The sequence below is a fragment of the Labrus mixtus genome, chromosome 19 (genome assembly GCF_963584025.1).
Source record: "Labrus mixtus chromosome 19, fLabMix1.1, whole genome shotgun sequence".
Lineage (NCBI taxonomy): Eukaryota > Metazoa > Chordata > Actinopteri > Labriformes > Labridae > Labrus > Labrus mixtus.
This window is the reverse complement of record NC_083630.1, coordinates 16,834,432-16,857,524: the sequence shown is the minus strand read 5'-3', so window position 1 is coordinate 16,857,524 and position 23,093 is coordinate 16,834,432. Positions and strand designations below refer to the sequence as shown.

At 39.8% G+C, this 23,093-nt stretch overlaps 3 protein-coding genes across 5 annotated transcripts in view; 1 reads left to right on the top strand and 2 right to left on the bottom strand.

Moving 5' to 3' along the window:
* Positions 1–14: 14 nt before the first annotated feature.
* On the bottom strand, positions 15–3,735 carry lrrc34 (leucine rich repeat containing 34). Its single transcript, XM_061064367.1, has 10 exons — positions 3,572–3,735; positions 2,666–2,778; positions 2,523–2,587; positions 2,349–2,435; positions 1,890–2,018; positions 1,568–1,663; positions 1,305–1,459; positions 994–1,149; positions 452–578; positions 15–361 (listed from the first exon to the last, which is right to left on the bottom strand). The coding sequence occupies exons 1-10, from the start codon at positions 3,676–3,678 to the stop codon at positions 125–127; spliced, it is 1,272 nt and encodes a 423-aa protein (XP_060920350.1). The 5' UTR covers positions 3,679–3,735; the 3' UTR covers positions 15–124.
* A 441-nt stretch (positions 3,736–4,176) lies between these two features.
* Positions 4,177–11,963, bottom strand: mynn (myoneurin). Of its 3 annotated transcripts, none has more exons than XM_061064268.1 (9): positions 11,891–11,963; positions 11,267–11,317; positions 10,061–10,334; positions 8,955–9,949; positions 8,281–8,440; positions 7,513–7,691; positions 7,311–7,403; positions 6,714–6,839; positions 4,177–6,090 (listed from the first exon to the last, which is right to left on the bottom strand). In XM_061064268.1, the coding sequence occupies exons 3-9, from the start codon at positions 10,324–10,326 to the stop codon at positions 5,696–5,698; spliced, it is 2,214 nt and encodes a 737-aa protein (XP_060920251.1). In that variant the 5' UTR covers positions 10,327–10,334; positions 11,267–11,317; positions 11,891–11,963; the 3' UTR covers positions 4,177–5,695. The 3 variants fall into 3 exon arrangements, with proteins under 3 accessions (XP_060920251.1, XP_060920252.1, XP_060920253.1); XM_061064269.1 differs by lacking the exon at positions 11,891–11,963 and adding an exon at positions 11,587–11,852; XM_061064270.1 differs by lacking the exons at positions 11,267–11,317; positions 11,891–11,963 and adding an exon at positions 11,130–11,133.
* Positions 11,964–14,991: 3,028 nt separating this feature from the next.
* Positions 14,992–23,093, top strand: part of pld1b (phospholipase D1b) — a 38,463-nt gene continuing 30,361 nt past the window's right edge. The window contains exon 1 of the mRNA XM_061063974.1: positions 14,992–15,102. The gene's annotated coding sequence lies outside the window, so the exon portion shown is untranslated. The remainder of the gene's footprint in view (positions 15,103–23,093) is intronic.

Sequence of the window (23,093 nt, the reverse complement as noted above, 5' to 3'; positions counted from 1 at the left end):
TTCAAAGGGCAAATTTATCAACACAGGTTTTTATGAGCTTTATTTATTTTGGCTTTGTGTTGTTTTGCTCTTGTGACGTGTATGAATAATAGTCTTTTTTTTTTAAATTAAGTTGTTGAGTTTCTTAATGCTGCAGGGGAACGAGAGCCTCAAGGGGAGGTGTTAAGGTGGACTCAGGACTGATGGTGTTTTCTGTTGAGAGGTCCAGTTCAGTGTTGGAGGTTAGGGATGTGTCCGTCTCATAGGTTCTCCTCAAACTGTTGCACACCTCTGCGAGAAACACTCGACTGTCCACCTGGTACGCGCTCACATCAGTCTGGTCTGGAGGCAGACGGCCTGTGGAGATGAGCTCTCTGAACGCCTGAGGGAGGAGGAGGTTAAACACATGAAATATGAGGGAAATAGTGTTTCTGGTACAGCTTAGCAAGCGGACAGAGTGTGTGTGAGGTACCTGGCAGACAGGTTCCTCAAGGTGGTTTCCCCAGATGTAGATGTGGTTCAGAGTTGTGTTTACCATCATAGCCTGAGCCAGAGACAGGAGACCCTCTGTCCCGATGTTGTTACTGGTGACAGACAACCTGATCAACAGGAGACAGAGGTATAGATCAGACGTCTTTGAATGGCATGTAGTAACTCCCACTTCTCTTTTGTTTTGGCTCCAATTTATGTTCTATCATTCTGAAAGAATCTCTGGGTGGCGTTGGGGGACTTTTATCCTTCTGCTACCAAATAACCCTTTAGTGACAAGTGCAGTGTTCTGTGAGTTCCCCAACTTGTGACCCCCGTCATACAGGTTTGTTTTCTGGGGCAACGTGACACAACGAACAAAATCTGGATACCACATCCATGTCCGATTTCTGAAATAGTTCAGATTAGACGATGGGGTTTAAAGAACATCCCTCCAAAAAAGAGTGAGCATGTTTCAGAAAAGGGTCTCATCGATTAACTCCTTAATGGATGCTTAAGTTGTTGTCTAAAGTGTGATGAACTCACTCTCTCAGGACGCAGCTTCGTTGAGCGATGGCCTCACTAAGGTGTGAAGCTCCTTCATCTTCAATCCGATTGTATGATAGATCTATGATCTCAAGGGTCGGATTCAGTTTCAGCATCTTGGCTAGATGACGTACGCCGTCACGAGTCACACGATTACTGCAGACGTCAGAGACAAAATCAAGAGGATGGACAGTAGGGTGTTATGTTTAAGTTATGCCTTGAAATGCAGCTTGTTTAAAACAATCAAAAACATTGAAACACACTGAAACTAGACAGTTAAAAAGCTCATGCAGAGGAGGAATTGTTCTTACCAGCGCAGGTCCAGGTAGCGCAGGTTATGGTTGAGCCTCAAGCCTTCAGTAAGCCTCTCCATCCCTGCGTCCGTCATCCCCATCTTCCCCAGGTGGAGCTCCACCAGACTGCTGTTCACCGCCAGCATCTCGGAGAAGTGCACCGCCCATTCCTCCTGACAGACACACACAGGACTGCACATCAGAGTCACAAAACCAGGTTTATATATATGATTTCTTTCCTGTGTAGTTTGTACCGATGTAATGCTGTGTGTGTTCCGCACCTGATGGCTGAAGAGCAGCGGCCGGGTGATATCCAGAGAAATAAGAGACTTGTTGCTTTTCAACACGATGGCAAACGCTATCACACTCTGAGTGGCCTGCAGGGACAGAAAACAAAACCCTTCTGATTATATCATCTACAGTGTTGACTACAGACAGCCAGCCAGACCACGCCCCAAAAACCCCACATTAAGAATTGAAATCCTGCAAATACTACTTATTTTGTTGAGTTTGCAACACTAATTGAACTGACTTTATTTTAGATATAAAAATGCAAAGTTAACATGTTATATACTGTCTTTGGTGCGTGCAATCTGTGTTTACCAGGTCGCAGTCAGCCAGCTCCAGCTTCTTCAGGCTGTTGTTTACCTGCAGCATGCTGGCCAGGTGCATCGCTCCTCTGTTTCCAATCTTATTACCTGACAGGCCGAGAGAGAGCAGGGTGCTGTTACACTGCAGAGAGAGAGAGAGAGAGAGAGAGAGATTATTATTTCTCATATGTAAAAGTTTGAAGGTTGCTGTCAGTAAATCCCATGAAAATTCCTAAACCAACCATGAACGTATTAAGTAATGTTTGTGACAGTAACGTGCTTATCTTCTTCCTCTGAAGCATCAAAAACGCATCATTATTACTCCATAATCCTAAACACAAACTATAGTTTATTTCATAATCAATGTGAATTAATACGCTGCTAAAATAGTTCCCAAGAAAACAGTTATTTCCTTTAGTAGTAAAAAAGCATTAAAAAGCAGCTGTGTATTCTTTGCAAGAGAGATATGAACCTGCAGGCTCTTGGTGAGAACTTCAGCTCCGTCTGTCTGGATGTCATTGAACATAAGGTCGAGAGATTTCAGATTTGAGCTGTCCTCCTGCTCAGCAAAAATGACAAATGTAAACATAAAATTACACTGGAAAATAAACATGCCAAATGATTATTTCAACAACTGTCAGCTTACCAATAAGAGGTCTGCTAAGTGACGTACACCTTCATCTGTTATATTATTGTACCTGAAATCAAGACCTGTTGACACCAAGAAAAAGATTAATATTGATTTTAACGTTTCCTGCTTCAGGTGTTCATTCTAACCTGACTTCTCACCTGTCACACATTTGTTGTATCGCAGACATTTTGACAGAGCAAAAACATCTTTGTCATCAAGTCTTTGAATGTGTCTCAGGCGGTCGCTTCCTGACAGTTTTAAGGTGACATTCCTGCAAACAACAACACAACACAACAGGTGAACTCCATAAGGTCTGAAGTCAGAGAAGTACACACCTTTCCAATGTAGATTACATGTACATGCTTTGAACAATCGCTGCCATATCTTTATAGGTAATTGTTATCAGTTTGTGTACTTTACATGCCTTGTCTTGGCAGAAAAAAAACTCAAAAGAGGAGAAAGCAGTAGCCCTGGAGAATTATTACTAAAAGAAGTGGCGTAATTTTTCAAGATTGGACCTATATTTACTTATTTATATGGAAGAGGATTAGGGCCAGAAGTGCTAAATAAATAATGAGAGAAGGACGTTTTTACTTTATTCTCAACATTTTGACTTTATTCTCGACATTTCAACAATATTATAGTGCATAATTAGGAACAAAATTCCTTAGCTTTACTTAGATTTGGATAGGGTAATTTATAATTATGCAAGTTAATTTATATTTTCTTTATCATGTCTTGCAGTTTAAATATTTAATAACAACATAACTTAAATTACGAAATGAGAAAAAAATGGAAATAAAAGAAAATAATTAAATGTTAATATAATTTAGTACCGTTACCTCAGCATTGTATTTTTTCAAGCTTGGCTGCAGTTGTTTACGATAGGTAACTTTTATCAGCTTAGGTTTATTCAGATTGAGTAGTTCTGAACTATTTTAAAAGTGCTGTTTACAACGACAAACTCATTAGCACCTGAAGGCACCATTAGCTCCAAAAGCGAGAGTTCGCAATTACACAAAACGTGAACTTTAAGGCATTTCAGTTGACAATCGGCCACTTACCGCGTTATGCTAGCCTTCTGTAAAACTTGTAAAACATGTGTATTAATTTGTATCTGATGTTCTTCGCACTCAGCAGCGTAAAAGTCCGAAATGTTTTCGCTTGCCATCTTTCTGCCTGCTGGAGTTTGAGTTGCTATGGCAACAAGGAAAGATGGAGTCACACGAAGGACATAAACAAGACATGAGTTCGATGAAAACTTTACATTCCATGAATATGAGTGAATAATATGTTTTTAAAAATAAGTTTTTAGTATTGTAATGGCTGTACGTTTTATTAATTTGTGCGAAACACAAATTTCTAGCAACTTTTTACTCCACCTTTTTTAAATTTTTGAGTCCATCAGAATGTAAAAAATCATGACAAAAACTGTTAAAAAGCATAGTTAGTTAGATAGTTTTTTAAAATTACATTTAAACCACCATACTTGAAACCTCTCAATCGTTAAAAAAATCAACTCTTCCCATCAGAAGAAATTATAGAGAAAAGTAAAAACTGAAACAATTGTGACAATGCACAGCTTTTGCAAGTAACATGATCTTTTATGTTACATTTATATTTCTAGAGTTCATCTGTGACAGTAACGGAGACAACGCACATCTGATCGTCCCTTTTTGTCTTCATTTTTATTTTCTTGTCATCAGCTTTTATACAATAATGAACTTGTACATGTAATTCACATTTCTGTACAAGCAGTGACTTCACCAAATCTAAAACAAAAAAAAAGGAAACTTAAAATAAAAAACAGCTACTTTCAAGTAGACAGAAATACTGTATTTAATGCAGATGTGTAGCACTAATACTTCTGCTAAAACTGCTGCTTTAAAAGAAGCTATATTACACTGAAAGATAAACCTTAGTTTGCATTAACAGGGTGATATTTACATGTATCAAGCCATCATCACATGTCAAACACTTAACAGGAGAATATTTCTGATAAATAAAATCTTATGTCATTATGGTAACAAAGCTAGTACTAACTATACAAGCTATCAAAACAACATCGAAGTGTATACCTCAGTTATGAACAGTACTGGCACCATTATTTTGGATCAGTGAAAACCTCTCTTTGATTGACACTTTTAGACCAATATGGATAAAAAGAAAAACAAAGATGTTTGATTGAATGCTTAAGGATTTGTGTTTCATATAATTCACTTAATACAGATAGTTACACCCAGCTGAGGAAGCAGGTCAAAAATACCCGGCATAAGTTTGTCTCTTAATAATTTAAACTTCAGATATTTTTGGCTTCCAAAAGTATTTTTCTGCCCTTTTTGGTAGCCTTATTTTCCTCTATTTCAATCTACTAGCCCATTTTTTCTGAGCTCTTTGACACAAAAGAAGAGAAGACAGAAAATTAGTTTGAGGATGAATCAGAGCTTTTGTACTTTTTAGATCTTATTTATGTATTTTTTTCCCAACATTTCTAGTGGTTATAGCTTGAGCCTAACCAAAAGTAATAAATCATTACTTACTACATTTCAGTCTAAAAGCATACAACGTTTAAAGTAGAAAACAAAATTCTGTATCCAAATGATCTAAACTTTTTCATCTTTCAGAGGAAAAACTGAAATTGTTTTCTTTACAGGTTGGTAATAATCACTGCAAAATAAACTGTGCACACACTATGGTATGTACTGTAAGTCAAATTCAAATCATGCAGTCAATGTTTCATCAGTATTTTTGTTAATTATTTCATCTTCCATCTTTTGCTGTGTCTGTGAAATAAGAATGACATTCTGGTCAAATAAAGACAACTTCAAAATAAGTCAGTCTAACTTGCAGGTTTGTTGGTTTTCTGCTCGTCTGAGTGGGGTTTCCTGATGTCAGCCTAACATGGAGAGCAAAATCAAGGTTGGCAAAATTTGAAATACAAGTATCAATATCACTGGATTTTCTACAGTGTCTTATTGAAGTTTAAAATTCTGGTATCTTGAGCCAATGTTTTCTATTACTGAAGTAAACGATGGAAGAAACTACGATATTAGGACCAAAAGTGTATCAAAGCAGAATTCCTCTGATGTGTGACGGGTGACAAAATGTCTGTTAGAGTTTTTGTAGGGGGGGATGTGAGTGAGGCTGACTGTATGTTCAAGCAGCGTGACCTCTCTGCGGCTCAGCTGTCACTGCTGCGGGTTTTGGTCGTCGTCGTCCACCGTCCTGATGATGACGATCTGCTCCAGGCTTTGTGCGGGGGAGGGCGGCGGCCGCAGCTGCTCCACCAGCGCGTGAAGGGTGTCCGAGTTGATGGTCTGCTCCGTGTCGGCCTCGAAGGTCACCTGGTCGGCGGTGCTGATTGGCGGGTGAGCTGGCTCCACTTTAAAGTCCTGGATTATGGTTTGGGCGGTGGAAGCTTCTGTGGAGGTGGTGGCTGTGGACGGCGCTGTGGCTTTTGGGTTGGGGGTGAGTGGTTCGGGGTTGGAGGGCTCACCTTCAGGGATGGAAGCCAAACCTTTGCTGTCGTTGGAGAGTTTGCTCTGGACGAAGGCCACAGGATGACTGGAGGCCAGGAGGACGACTGTTTACACACGGGAACAACAGACAGTTATCACAATGGAAGGAAACACCAGAGGAAGTTCATTTATAAAGCAACATTCAGACACCAATTCAAAGAGCTTTACGCAGTTAAAGATAGAACATTGAGGCCATCAAAAGAGATGTGACATTAAGCAAAACAAAGACATTAGAATAGAACATAAAAACATAACGATATGTTAGAGGAATCAAGTAAAGTAGATAAAGAGTGATTGAACTTATGGGCAGGCAGCAGTAAATAACAACGTTGTTAGCCTGTTTTAAAAGAGCTAACAGACTAGCTTGTTCCACAGTAAGAGGGCGTAGATATTAAAATTAAAATGTGCGAACATTTCTGTTTCATCAGGGACCAGGTGCTATCCATAACTTTTGCAAATTAAAAACCAAAGACAACAAATCCAAGCAACACAAGTCGGATCATATCATGCAGAGGAAATTATGCAATACCTTCACAAAGCAATAAATTAAATTACATCCGGATGTGTCAAAAATCATAGGTCATTGTCTCAACTCTTCAAAGTGATCCAGTGTTTCTGCTGCGGACACAATCATAACTGCACACTGATGCATGCTACACACACACACACACACACACAGACGGCTCACCTGCTCGCGCTCTCTCCTTGTGTTGCCGCACCTCATCAGCGTGAGCTTTCTCCTGATGTTTGATCATGTTCTTCACGCTGGCGAACCTGTTGCCACACAGCAGACACTGCACCCCGTTGTTCCCCTCTGCACACACACACACACACACACACACACACACACACACACACACACACACACACACACACACACACACACACACACACACACACACACACACACACACACACACAAGAGACAGCACAGCAAGAGTGAGCAAGATTCAATCCTACTTTCATCTGTTTAGGCCAGCACATCTGTTCTCATTTTAACATAAAGTCCAGCTTCTAAAAAAATCAATCACGCCTTCTTTGTTTCTTGCTGAAATTTGGCAACAGCGAAAAGTTACATGGCCATTAGTCTTAGTGACAAACATCTGAATAAAAATGCTTGTGGGCCAATATTTGACTCTAAATGTAAATATACATTTGATAAACTTTTGTCATTTCTTTATACTTCATCAGAGTTTATTATAAGAGCATGTAAACCTGAATATATAGAAAAAAAAGTATTTTAGAAGCTGCTCTATTGAGCTCCCCTCTGATCAGGTAAACCCACCTGGATGAAGCCTCCTCATGTGTTTCTTCAGCTCCGAGGACGTCACAAAACTTGCATCACATGACGACTGTGGACATTTGTACGGAGTCTCACCTGGAAAAACAAACACAAGAACAACATATATTAAAGAGTGTGACAAAAACAGCTGAAGACAACTCTTATCTTTGCACCGTTTTAAGAAACGCGGGAAAACATCTCTCACCTGTGTGTTTCCGTGCGTGAGCGATGAGAGAAGAAGAAACGGAGAAGGACATGCCGCACAGATCACACTGGTACGGTTTCTCTCCCGTGTGTCGCCGCTTGTGATAGGTCAGTGTGCTGGACTGAGCGAAGGCCTGACCGCACACGTCACACACGTACGGCTTCTCCCCGCTGTGCAGTCTGTAGGAGACACACACACACAAACACAATACTTAATCAAGGATGTCCTCTGAGACATTGGATGTGTCTAATCAATAAATAACTCTTAATATAATTAGAGTTGGAAACTTTAAAGGTGCACGCTTAAATAAAAGGAACATGCAAGTTAAAATGCAGAAATAAACAGTTCAAATGTTGATAATATATTATAGTTATTTGTGGCAGTTATTATTGTTTACTGCCAAAGACTGGAAACCTGCCAGCCTGGCTCTTTGCACAGGTGAGTCAACAAAATGAGACTACTCACACCTCTAGAGCTTACCTCAGAACACTGTAACATCCCATTTGTTTAATCTGTATAAAATCCTGAAGTTAAGAAATGACATTTGCTGTTTTGTGTGTCTCTGACTTTTTCCTGTAGAGATCTGACAATCAGCAGAGACAAAACAAAAACCTCACTTCTTATCTACTTAGACTTCTGGATCAAAGGAGAGAATAAAGCTACAAATAAAAGAGAGCTGCCCGACAGGAGCAAAGCATTATGAACTGATGTATTATTGCCTCAGAGTTGCTGCGTTATACAGAATAATAACTAAAGCAGTAAATATACCTGATGTGTATTTTGTAGTTGGATGAGGTAGCGAACTTGAAACCGCAGCGCTCACAGGTGTACGGTTTCTCCTCTCCGTGGTGCATCCGGCGGTGAGCGACCAGCTGACACTTCTGAGCAAAACACTTCTCACATTCGGAGCAATTGAATGGCTTCTCGCCTGCAACAAACACCGGAGAGCGAGGGTGAGTGAGTTCGCCATCATTGGCAGCAGTTAATATGGGTTCCTGTTTGTCAACGACAGGTGTTAAGACTAATGTTTTCATTCTTACAGGAGGGAAACACAGTGGTATTTGATGCTCTCTTGAAATGGACCATCTTAGGATATTAGACCGAAACAATACGTTTTGTTTTCCCACTTTCAAATCACCAGACTGCTTTAAGAAATAGTCTTTTGACCCTGAAGACTCAGACAATGAGCTGCATAGAAATCTGAGCTGTGTGTGATTGTTTGATGGAAATTTGAAAATGAAAACAGCACCAGAAGTATATAAATCAAATGGGTGATGGACTGGGATTTTTGTTAAGATCCTGCACCATTTGGTATAATGACATTACATAAACCGTTGTTTGAATTGTCAATACATTTGGTTTTCACATGAAAGATTCTTTCTCACTACATGACTGCACCAAAAAAAAAAAAAGAAGCTTTCACCCCTCCCAGCTCAGCTCACCTGTGTGTATGCGCAGGTGAGTTTTCAGCTGCGTGGCTTGTCTGAAGGTTTTGGAGCAGAAGATGCAGACAAACGGCTTGAGCCCCTTGTGGATTTTCTCGTGTCTGCGCAGGCTGCTCACGTCTTTAAACAGTTTGTTACACTCGGTGCACAACAGAGACAGCTCGTCCATTTCTGTGCGATCCTGCTCCGCAATCTCGCCCTCCTCCAGTTCGCCGTTGTTATCCGTTCCTGCATCGCCACTATCGTCATCATCGTCGTCGTCATCGTCGTCGTCGTCGTCGTCATCCCTCCTCCTGCCTCGCCCCCTTCCTCTCCCTCTCCCTCTGCCTCGCCCCCTCCCCCGGCCTCGTCCTCTCCGCCCTGTTCCGCTGCTCATTCGGGGTTTCTTCACTGGATTGTCGTCATCTTCATCCTTTGAGGGGCTCCAGTCTGCTGAGTTGTCTCCAAAATCTTTCACACTGGTATCAGAATCCTCCATCAACACATCTTCTGTTTTAGTAACACCTCTCCCTCTCCCCCTGCCTCTACCTCTGGGTCTCCCTCTAGGTCTCCCCCTACCCCTGTAGCCTAGGGTTTTGGGTGCAGCATCAGCTGAGCTGCTTGGCTCCACCAGCTCACCATCAAAACTTTTTGGTTTTCTGCCTCTCTTCCTCCCCTGTCCTCTTCCCATGCTCCTTTGTGTAGTGGGGCTAAACTCTTCATCGCTTGCACCTCCCTCTCCCCCGTATAAATCTTTGCCTTCATCATCCTTAATTGTTCCCTCCTCCCCCTCCTGCCATTCCCCCACTGCCACAGAAACGATGGACAGGGGAAAAGGTGAGCTGGGGCTGCCAGGAGAGGCTGGACTGGGAGGAGAGAGACCAGCTTCTTTATCTGCCTCGGACTGGGACGTCTCTCCGGGCTCGGACCAGGGAGTGATTTCTTCAAGATACTTCGTGGCCTCAGCCATCCCCAAGAACACAGCAGCTCGACGCACAGCTGATTGTCTTGTACTGAAATCATAAAAACCAGCATTTTGTTCATTTAGTTGGTTGAAAAAAAACCCTATTGTTATATGTTGTGGCTTACAAAAACACCACAGGCGACATGCAGTTCAGTTTTACCTGCTGAGGTTCATATGTCCAGTGTAGATAAACTCCAGAAGCTTCTCCAGAGCATAGCGGCTGACCTTGTCAGGGTCCAAAGTCGTGATCTCCTGACCCTTCTCGGCTCTGGAGGAGAAGTATTTGCTGAACGCTGCCAGGATGTTGCGGTGGGCTCTGAACTCCACATCTCTCACCATGATGGTGATATCACACAAGAAGTCCATCTCCCGCTGCTGATGTAAGCGCTGCAGGAGCAGCTTCCCATGACTGTTTGCATTAGACATCTCTGCAGCTGGTTAACAAGAGAAGAAGAACAAACAATGTAAGGAAAATGAAAACAATATATATATGTTACAATTCACTTAGCAGACGCTTTTATCCAAAGCGACATACATCAGAGAGTAAGTACAACACTAATCCATTCATACACCACCACTGAAGCAGCGGGAGCAACGTGGGGTTAAGTGTCTTGCCCAAGGACACATCGGACATGTTGCTCAGCTGGGGGTCGAACCCTCGACCTTTCGCTTGAAGGGCGATGACTCTACCAACTAAACCACAGCCGCCCCACGGCTGTGTGTATATATATACATATATATATATATATATATATATATATATATAAAATATTTTGTGAAAGGACTTCCAGCTTAATGTATTCAAATTTCAAATTAATCTGCACCAGACATCATAAATTTGGAATTTTCATTTAGCAATATCGCTTTTAAATCCTTCTCTTTAAAAGTGGCTGGTTATTTGTTTCAGTTTGTTGTCACACTGAAGTTGCTATTCTGTAATCTTTGCCATCAATGTTTTAGATAAATTCTTAAAATGTATGAATTTGTTAGCAAAGAGCGTGACTGACAGTGTGCCTAGTGTACATATATATGTTGAGGTGTATGGAAAATATGTAACCTGCCAAAGGGGGCAGCAGTAAGAAAAAGTTTGAGTTCCACTGACATAACATTACAAAACTTCTCATTACTTAAAGCACTTTATATTCAAGCATTTACAACACATTCAGACATGAATGGGGTAAACTTCAGCTTATCTGTGTGTAACTTGTCTGTGTGTTTATTTTACTCACCTCCTATAACCAAATAAAAAAACAGAAAAAAACAACAGAATATTTAAGTTAAAATCACATTACATAAAAAAAAACCATCAAAACAAAGTATAGCAGTTTTTGATAAATTGTAAACATTATAATAACAGTAAACTTACTCTCAGTAGTGTCTCCTCTTCTTTATAACTCCTTTTAGATCGTAGTTTCGTCTGTTGGAGATATTAATGAATGAATACAGTTTGAACAATCCAAGGGACACAATTACAGACCTAAACAACCACTTATCATCTAAATAAACATGAATAACCATGTTTAATTTTCTGAATCAGCAGCCTTGACAGCTGAGATGCAGAAGCAGTTTTGTAAAATAAAAGCTCCCGCCTGCTTCCTGAGCAGGCCGTGCAGCCATGCTACTGCTAACAGCAGTGTCGTACATAGGTTAAAATGACTTAGACTGTTTGTTTCTCGATCCACTTACAATGACGACTTTATTGTGTACTCCGCAAGCCACCACAGAAACGTGTATACTCGTTCAGTTTTTAACAAGTCAGTATAATGCATGAAGCCTAAGCTAACTGTGTTCGTAGTTGTAAAACGCGCGGAAAACATTGAGCTCTTATTTCGAAGGTTTCTACCGGCGGTGTCGGTGTAAGTTGGCACAAAATGTTAGAAACGCTCATTTTTAACGACGAGCCGAGCGAACGCGTCGTTAAATGTTATCAAATGTTGGAATAAATGCTCTATTTTTATCCATCAGAAAGTAAATAAAAGCAGAAAAGTACCTTCTAATATCCGCGATCTCCAGCCATTATCCCGTGACGTCAGAACTTCTCGCGAGAGATTGGAGAATCCCCCTGCAAACAAAGATACTCTGTTGGGTCAAGAGAAACTCCTCCTCCGCAAGTACAACCTATGTGGGCAACCTATGAGAATGGGAAAGTTTTCTTCAGAAACATATCAGTGGAACATAATTTTAATAAATTCCTTTTTAAATGTCTACATTTTATACATTATGTTTATTAATTTAGTATAATCTGCTCCAGGTGCATCAGTTTGGTGCTAGAAGGAGAAAATTGTTGTACAGGCAGCTTAAAGAGTTGGATGAGGGCATCATCCTGCCGCTGTTTTGACAAGTAATAAAATGTTCAGAATGCACTTAAACACAAGCTGGTCATCACCTCTCCATAGTGCACAAATTCCACCAAACACACCACAGAACTTAGAGGGATACAATATTTATCTAATTTTCTAAAACACTGGAAGTCTGTTAATATAAGATGTTTAATCCCAAAATGTAAAGTGATGTTGCAGTTAATTCACTCCGTAAACCATTCTATCCTTAAAAAGGGAACTATTTCTAGAGCAGATTTTTTTAGAATGTCTGCTCAGATAACACCAATTAACTTTTTATATAATTGTTTTAAATGTCCATAAAGAGTCAGACCATGTCAAAAGATCCCACAACAAACAAAGCCAAAGAACCACATTACTGCAGATGGAGAAATAAAATATAAACTATCATCACTATCAGCTAAAGAGTGCACTTAAACATTTTCCTATGACATCTTTTAGGGAATCAGGAAAACGTTTTATCAAAAGGGGAGAAATTCAGAAGTAACAGGTGTATTTAAACAATATAGAAGTAGAATATAAAGAAATAGAATTAATAAAATAATACTATACATACTGTAAAAAGCAGTATCTTCAAAAGGCTGCTTGGCTAAATAAGCCACTCTTTTAGTTCTATAATAAAATATAACATATCACAAGTAGTAAAACTGTGTTTGCATATTTTCAGAGTGCTATCAGTCACATCACACAAATGTAAATGAGCGCAGACTGAAATTTAAAATGACACAAAACTTTACCAGCTTACCAGCTGAGTTTTGTTGTTAAACGCATCTCAAGAGAGTAGGAGTAGACTCTTTAAATGTGTCACAGTTGTGATCAGTGTGCATGTTCGGTTGTGTGTGTGTGTGTGTGTGTGTGTGTGTGTGTGTGTGTGTGTGTTATTGGAGGTAATTGAGCATGTACATATTGTGTGTCAGTATGTGTGCAGTGTGTTCAAGCAAGCAGATGCCTTCAAGGGTCAGATCGGTTTATGATACCGTGAGGTTGTGTCAGTTATTTGAGGTTGTGTGAGCGTGTTTGAGTTTGTGTGTCTATGTGTGTGTGTTGCTATTATGACTAAAGAGAGAGAGAGAGTTGTGTGTGTGTTGCTATTATGACTAAAGAGAGAGAGAGCGAGTTGTGTGTGTGTTGCTATTATGACTAAAGAGAGAGAGCGAGTTGTGTGTGTGTGTTTAAGTCAGAGGTAGCAGAGAGGTTTAATGGCAACTTTATCTCAGGGAGGAGGCTGCTTATGTAGCTCAGATAGAAGGATCTTTGTGTGTGTGTGTGTGTGTGTGTGTGTGTGTCTCTGTGTGTGTGTGTGTCTGTGCGTGTGTTGATGACTATCATACCCACACTGCATAATATTTTAAGTGCATTTTTTTTAATGCATCTTATTTGAAATATATCTTATTACTCATAATGCATAACATGTAATGTGTAATTCTATCCAAATGTCCTGAACACTGAAGACTGCAATAAATGCAGTCTACATCTTTTTATAATAATTAAGGTTGTGCATGTGTGTGTGGATGATTGTGATAAATGTTATTGACATGGAGGAGTTCTTACTCTAAAAGGAATATAAAGTAAAATCAACCAATGCTAATATTTACATATATACACAAAATATAAATACAAATCAATACAACACCAGATCCAGTTAAACTGAACTTTAAATTGAGAGGACATTCTAATACAGGATTAATATTATTACTTATCAGATTAATACTAGTTTATTGGAGACAGGCTCTGTTTATCACACTGCACAGTTAGAAGCTGCACAGTGAGACACCCACATCACTCAGGATGATGTAAACTATGAGCAGAGTCAGGCCCTCTGCACGTTCTCTGCTCTCTTCTCTTCTTCTCCTTTTCCTCCCTCCTCTTCCTCCTACTCCCCCCCTCTCTGACATCCTCCCTCTCTCCCACATAAACACACATCCTGATCCTGACACATTGATTATGTGCTTCAGCTGATGTAGCTCTGCAGAGAAACAGCCGTGTGTGTTTGCATTTGCATATCTGGCTGTTTGTGTGGACTCTTATTTTAAACTATATACTTACAGTAATTGCAAATTTTCCTATTCCTGCTTAACATTTGTCACTGAGTCCACAGTTTCTCCTCCTACTCTCTCCTGATAACCGCTGCTGTATTTTTTAATTTATTTTATTTGGTGTCCTTTTTAAACTATTTAACACATTTTTATACAACATACACCAATGACTGGTTGACCGCAGAGATGTTCACGCTGGTTTAACAGAGGAAGCAGCTGAATGTCATCAGAAAAGTCAAGTTAGAGGAATACATTAGGTTCATTCGGAAGTAAGGCAATCCCCCCTTCAAAATAAATATGTTACTGTGTTCAAACAAAAAATTAATAGAAAATAGATAGATACTTTCTCAAACCTTTACAGGACATTTTTTGGCTTGTATTTCATTTAAAGACAATTAATAAGAACATTTCAATTGCTGCATTGGCAAATATTTTTCCCTCTTAAAATTCAGACCTTGTTTTTCGCTTTTTTTAAATCTTGAAATAAGATGTTTGTCCGGACTTGTTAGGTGAATGGATCTGATAATGTGTTTAATGAAACATTTTGAAGAGAAATTAGACAAATCCATTCGCAAAGGTTTACGTGTTTGACATGTTTAAATCTGACGAGGATTATGTTTAAACATCTGCGCCCTGAAGCCTCAAGAAGGTTATTTTATTTTGGAAAATGTCACAGGACGTTCTGTTGTTAATCAGTGTATATGGATTTCTGTGTGTGCGGGTGTGCGTATGTGTGAGCTCACCCGCCTGTTAGATTTGGTCACCGGCTCACCGCGCCTCCGCTCAGTCAAACCAGCAGCTGCCGAAACTTCATTTCACAGCAGGAGGTAAGAACAACAATTACACGTCAGCTCGTGTTTTCACTGTCAATGTGAGTTTTTGTGATTTAACCCGACCAGTGTTTTGTTAAAGTTTGCTCTTGTTCTGGCAGCGCTGCTGATTGAATGCGTAATTTGTGATGATTTGGTTTGGTGCGTAAAGTTTTGGTGCGTAATTAGCGCCGCAGTGGTTTGTTGGTGACGCGGTGTTAGTGCGGGTGTCTTTTGGCATGAGAAGGCATCCGTTCTCTGCAGTGGTCGGCACAGCATCCTGACTGCAGTGTCAAACAGCAACCATGTGTTCAGCGCGCAGGTGTCGATGGGGATAATCGAGACGATCCACGGATCCAAACCCTGGCCCGGAGGTAGCATCACGGTGATTCCTAAGGAGGAGGAGGTGTAGAACGGGTCAGACCTGAAACGACCTGAAACGAGCGCTGTGTCACTGCTCGTTTCTTCCCTTTTCATACCTCGATAGATTGCTGCTAAACAAAAACCACTTCCTCCAAGTCAGTCAGATAATCACACAGCATACCCCTCACACACACACAGAACAACAACAGCATCTACCACATTTTGGTACATGTTTTTTTTAATCACTCTGGGTTTATCTACATTCCCGTACACGTTACTGATGGCACATTATTAATTCCTCCTCTGCTGGATACCTGTTCTACATGATCTGAGTAAGAAGTCTATGTAGAATGCTGTCTCAGAAAAACCAATACATTTAGAGGAAGACTTACTCTACCTTCACTGATTAGACAGAATCGTAAACATTTTTTCAGTTTAAAGCAGTGGGTCGACTCTCTAAAAACAGCCATCATTTATTTGTTATTAGGGTTGTTGTAATGCCAGAATTCAAAACTTAGATATGATTCTAGTAAAAATCGATCACCATGATACCGGTTTGACACTACAGCTGACAAAAATGGAGTCAGATATTAAGTAATTTCTTGTTTTTATTACCAGAAAATCCAGGCAAACTCCTCCACACTATATAAATGGGTCACTTCCTCTGCTATAGTCTCTATTCGAAAGACAGATCAATGTAACTTTTGCATTTTTATGAGAAGCCAAAAGGACTTGAAAAATGTCAGTGTTTGAGTGATTGCTGATCTGTGAATTTGAACAGATCACCGCTGTTCTCTCTCTTTCGCTTGTTGCAGGCTTGGGTTAAAAATATGACCAAAGAGCAAAGTTATTTAAAGATTTGGTAATTTTTGATACTATCGATCATTAAGAAATCTCAATTTTGAATACACATGGGATTGAACATTTTGAAAACCTTATTTGTCGATTGAAACAGTAGAAACTACCTACAAACTGATTTATGAACATTTACTCAGAGGTGGCAGAAGCAAACATTAAGTAATCTGGTAGATGTACAGATACTTGTGTGAAAAGGTAAAAGTAGAAGTACCGATTCTTTGTCGCAGTAAAAAAAAAGGTACATGTTTTATCATGTATTTTCGGTATAAAAGTTATAACAGGCCTGTTAAGGGACATTTCTTCTTCTGTAAACTGAAAAACAATGAACATAAACTTTGTTCCAAAGACTAAATCAGGATGATGGAAAACGTTTTGCTGCACTGATTCCGCTCTTAATTGTGTCTTTTTTTGCTATTAACATCTGACGAGTAAAAGTGTTTTTGTTAAGTACTGTCCATTCCATTGAGGATGAAATTGGTGATGTCGCTGTGTAATGATGCAAAGTCAAAAATAAGCAATCATATCCCTCACATTGGTTTGAGAGATACTGACAAGTCTGTGTTCGGAGTAAGAAACACAGAGATAGAATGTGTTAAAACACAAAAAGTAAAGCTATTGCACTTTGTTACCATATATGTGACCTTACTAATTCAGTTATTTTGCCTTAACTGAATGTTTTTGTGGCTTCATTTCTAAGATGCTAAGATACAACTTGTCATCAAAGGTTTGCTTGACTTGCATTTTGTATTTGATGCAGGAGCCTTAGTCACCCACATCCATGTACATTTTGACTTAGGATATAATTAGTCATTAGATGAAAGCCTTTACAATGGTCTCTCTTTTTTTTATTTCATAACCCTGAGTTAATTATTATTGCTGTAATAATATCAAAGGAAGTGGTTCAGCTTCGCTTCAACCTGACGCCTGGGAGAAATGTATCTTCTCACAGTGTCGGTTGAGGCTGATGGCGGACTGTTTGAAGACTTTAAATACCACAATACTTTCCTGTTGCCATTCTAAATAAAACATGTTGTCATAGTAGCCAACATAAGAGGCTGAAATTGAAACCATTGACTGTATAAAAAGATGAAAAATGTGTCTCTTTCTCCTCACGTTGTACAAAAGTGAATCCAAAATAATCCTGCAATGGGAGCCGATGTATGTCCTCTACTCTGACAATCCTGTGCACACAGAACTGCAGAAGCTTAATTTGTCAACAGAGCTGTCAGTCATGGCTTCATACCCCTTTTTAGAGCATCAAATGTAGAGTTGGGCGGTATCCAAATGTTGATACCGTTAAACCTTCCCCACATTTTTCCAGGGAGATGAAGTTGACATTTCTGACTTGGAAGGACATGAAATTATTTTGGCTGTTCCCTGTTAATTGTCAGGGGAGATGAGGAACAAGGCTTTTTCATCAGGAACCTCAGGGCTCCATCCTGTCACGGAGGTCAGCAGAAGGTGCCTCTTTAGTTCAGTTGTGATGCAACAACAGTGTTTTACTGCTGCACGACTTGTGGGGTAACACTATGGCTGGTTTGGAGGCTGAGGCGGTTTTTGTGACACCGCTGTTGTGTTACTGTTTGTGTTCATAAGGAAGGAAGTCTGCGGAATATGTGAGGAAAGAGAGAAGAAAGAGAACATTATGCTTTTTGCTACTTTCCCTTAGATCGGGTGTGTGTGTGTGTGTGTGTGTGTGTGTGTGTTAGAAGGACCTGCTCTTCCAGTGTTGTGTGTGTAACTTTTTTGTCATGCATTACATGGGGCAAAGTTGACTCACTCGCTTATTCCCATAGCAACTGACTAATGGGCTTGGCTCTGCTGTTGTTATGCACATTGCACAGGTATACTGTGTGTGCCTGTGTTTGATTACATATTCATGTAATGGCTCTTCCAGCAAACACAGTCTACAGCATGGGCGGGCTAAATTGACTTTGTGGGTGTGTGTCTATGCATGAGTGTGCTTTTGTAACCAACTCACACACACATACACACATTAGGGGAAGCAGAGTGCAAGGGCCAGTGGGCGCGGTGGGAGAGGGCGAGCCACTATCGTCAACAGTGAAACATCATGACAGCATGGAAACACAGAGTAACTTTAAATCCACTGTAATGACAGTTAATGTAAACTTAATATTGGAGAAATACAACAATGATATTTGAGTTAATTGGGTCTAGTTTTTCCTCCAAGAGCAGAAGTGATGTCGATGTCATGTCTGACTCAGAGGTGTTGGATGGATGTTGTCAAAGTCTGAACTCTGTACAGGACACCCACATGTTACCTTCACACCAATATACAGACAGTTCCAAGTTAACTATGACCGATTCATCAAGGAAAAAAAACTACATGTTATAGTTTAAAAAAAAAAAACATCTTTATATGGTGCCCTGAAAAGATTTATCTAATTGTTGCAAAGGTTTGAAAAAGGATCACAACTGATGTATTAGGGCACCTTGAGAAAGCACAATCTGCACGTTGGAAAGGAAGAAAAAATACTTTCCAATATTAAAGAGGTGCCTGGAGACAGATCTTACCAAGAGTGCAAGAGAAGAAAAACAACCCTGAGAACAAATGATGACAGGTTCCCTGAAACAGACCAAACTGTGTAAGAAAGGTAGAAACAGACTTTCAAACAGGTGTTGGACGGTACATTGAACTAGATACCAAACCGTTTCATGAGATACAAAAGCAGGGCCTTAAGAAAGCCTCTTTATTTGGCAGACAACGATAGAAACATTTGTCCTATTACGCATGAATAATTGTGCTTACCATCTTCATGCAACCCATTTGCTATCATCGGACAATTTTATACCTGCTGGGAGGGATCACAAACTTTCAGGGGTGTCCAGTTTAGCCAGCTTTTGGCGATGGACTTCCTGTCAAGACTTTGATTTGCATTGCCTTTGTTTACAGTCTGAATCGAAACTTGAGTAGTTGCTGTTGAGAAACAACAAAAGGGGATTATTAGCTGCATTTGCCTCTAGAAACTGTCTTCAGATGACGGCTGCTGCTGGGTTCAGAGATTGCATTTAAATCGGCATTCTGTCTCTTATGTTCTGCACGTGGACTGTTTTCCTGAATACAGCCGATGCTCGCTGAAAGACTTTGCTACCTTTTCATTTTACGCATAATCTGAGAAGAAGAGACTCTCCATGGATGAACAAGGATACATTAGCATTTGTTTGTCAGTAGTCTGAGGATGATTTCACGTCTTTATCCTGAAAGTTATGTGTCTATTTCCTGGGTCTTCACTGAAACATCTTGAATCTCAGTCCATGAGTTGCATTAAATGTATAAAAATAACTTTTAATGTCAGTGAAAAAACATGCAAATAACTTTCTTACTGTTGATGGCTGGACATGGGCGTTTTTGGACTGAGATAGGAAACGCATATCAACACTTATTATTAATTATTTCCTGCATTGATACACAAACACTGCCTGTGAATCAGGACAGAAAGTGATTATTGTGAAACTAAAAGGTCACAGGTTTGTCAGACTGCAGCTGCGTGTCACGTCGAATTAAGTCTTGATAACACACTGAAGCCCTTCCCGCTGGATAAAAGCATCTCTCGCCTCGTTCCCTCACACATCATCTCCTTCTTGTTGCCGTCTGAAGAGGCTGCGGTCACATGAACCACAATTATCCTTCTCTTCATCAAAAACATTCCCATGAAAGCAAATAAACAGCAGGATAGTGTGTCTGTTTACATTTGTCTCAGACAGCTACGAGAAGGAAGTTAAAGATAATTTGTTGAGCACAGAGCTCCGCCATGAGTAAACCTTTGAACAATCAGTGAGCTTCCTCACAGTCACCTCAGTGTGTGATAAATGACCGGCAGCTCTTTTTCAATGATCCATAATCTCTAAGCAAACATCACAGACCTTAAATGACTGAACAGAGGGAGTATGACACAGACTGTGTGACAGTGTTGTGTTTTTAGTTGAATTAAAACGAGGTCAGACTTTACAGCTGGACGACTGATTGATCCCCACTTGATCAGTTGATATCACAGTATCCAAAAAGACAAACATTTGTATTCAGATATATTCTCATTGTTATATAAGGATTCATTTATGAAATATGTTACAAACGGCAGAACTTATCTGTGGCTTGTCTTGAATCACTGTTGTTGTTTCTCATATCGTGCAGGCCTCATATTTTTTTCATGTTAAATACGCCGTCCTTGATTAGACTTAAAAATAAAGCTTGATGCAAAATATTTCAGGTGACAGTCGTTGTATGTTCGTGTTCACACCAATCAAATGAACTGGACTTCGGGGTCAAGCGGATACGGGCCTGGGTCCCTAGTGTGTAACCACTAAAAGAACTTAAAGTTTAAGAAACGTTCATGATTTATGTTTGAATTAGAACATTATACCATCAGTTTAATGACATAGATCAGTGGTCTCCATGAATTACATTACATCTGTGATGTAAATGACCATCTTTGAACCATTTTTACCGTCAACATGTAGCTGTTCTTGCCTGACATATTCAAATTTACATGATATCTAATGTCGCAATTAAGCTGTCATTGCTGCAAAATTGCCCACAATGTCCCAATACATCAAACACAATTCTAACGTTTGGTGACTATTAATCTGGTATTTATCCGATGACTTTATTTCATACAGACGAAGCCGGTGAGCGTCCTCCTGCTCTCAATGTGACTGTGGATGTTGTGGGAATGTCTGCTGAATGCCTCGGATGTCTCTGTAAATTAAGCACACACACACACTGCTGTTTCACTGGTTTGGCGGGTAGAAGCATTCAGTTGAGTCGAGTTGTTCGCAGGTCAGGAGATTGCAATCATCTGATTTAAAAACCGGAGACTTCCTGCACTGTGCAGGTTTAAAACAAGAAGACGAGTTTTAAACCTCTGTAAAGAAATGCTGTCACTGTCGGAGCTGGATAGAATATTTTCTGTTGCCTGACCAGTTTCACACAAGCAATAATACACACACACACACACACACACACACACACACACACACACACACACACACACACACACACACACACACACACACACACACACACACACACACACACACACACACAATATTACACACATTTACAGTGCAAGAAAGAGGAAGTGTGTTGCAAGCTTGCCGTCTGTCGCATGACATGGATGATGTCAGTTTGCATTCATCAAACCACCCCATGTTGCTAAAAAAAAAAACTTACACGCCACACAGGGATGAGTTGTGAGAAAACAGACCTCTGGGTACAATAATGTAAAATCCCTCCAGCCTCTATTTCATCCTTTAGAAGAGCAGGACCCCCGACTTAAAGACAGAAAGAGACACAAAAAGTACTGTTTTACTGCTCTGATTTACTAATTTTACTGTAAATTTCTGACAAGTCTTTTTAATATGTTGGATGGATTATTTGTTTCTGAATAAAGTCTCTTCAGATTTATGATAAAAATCCCCTTTTGCGCATTTCATAAAAGGTGCCTTTAGCTTCATGCAGAGGACAACCAGCCTGTCAAGAATGGTGTGCATATGAAAGTTGATATAATTTAAAGTTCATTCAACTAGGAAATCCTCTTTGAGATTAGGAATCTCTTTTACAAGAGTATCCTGGTCAAGATCGGCAGCAGCACTTATAAACAAAGTTACAGACATCACAGAAACCATTACAAAAACGCAGGTCAACATATCATTGTTCACAGAAAGTCACCAGGCAAATCATCTACAACCTGATGCATCGTCCTCCAACACCCTCAGTCTACTTTATTTGTTTATTTAGACTTAAAGTTTTTTTTTTCAGTTTCAACAACGACATAATATTCACTAGTTTTTCCAGTTTCATCATCTTTTTGGTGACACATGAATCTATTTGGTTTATAGATATTTAATAAAGTTGAATTAGAATGAAAAACAAATAGGAACAGATAGCAAGAAATATGTTTTGTGACTGGGTCACAGAGTGAAGACTGTATAGCGTCCAGCATTTTTCAAACGAATAAAATGACAAAAGTATGAAGCAGGTTAAATATTGCCTTATAATAATGAACAACATACAATTGATTTAATCTATGGACAAAGCAGGGCTCCATCCTCCATCCTACATATGCGTTCATATGTAAAACATCATCGTAGTTGCAACAACTCTTTTTTTTCTGCAGCAAAAGACAACCGTGAATTATTTATGACTTTCACTTAAACTTTCAAAAGCTTCTTTAGTAATATGTGTCATGTTTTTGCTGCAGTTAAAACGATTGCTTAGTTTTTGTTTCCATGAGTAGCGTTATGTGTGAAATCATATTGTGTTTTAATCCAAAGGAAATAGTTGATGGAGTTTATGCAGTTGACAGAGCTGACCAGCAGGTGGCAGTATCAGGCAGTGGGTTCAGATCACAGACTGTAAAAATAACTCACCTGACATAAACAGAAACTAAAGAAGTGTCACGTCAACAGATGTGATTTGATTGACATTGTTAAGGTTTCCCCCCCGCCTCATGTTGGCACTGCCATGCTGAAGTGATGTCATCAAATCCTATTTGTGCTGCAGGAGAATTATCTCACCTCTCCATTGTTTCAGATTGTCGTTATGCTCTGTATTAAAAAATCTAACCGGAATCTAAATGTCTAGCATTTTGGTGGAAACAACACCAAAAAAAAAATCAGAAATAACATCTCAAGAATCTCTGTTCAATTAGTTTGAGATCCTGGAGCTCCGGTAAGATTTATTCCACAGGGTAAAGTAGAGGAAAACTGCCTCTCTGCACAGACACTGAGCTCTCTGAGATTAACCAGGAACAAACATTAAGACGACA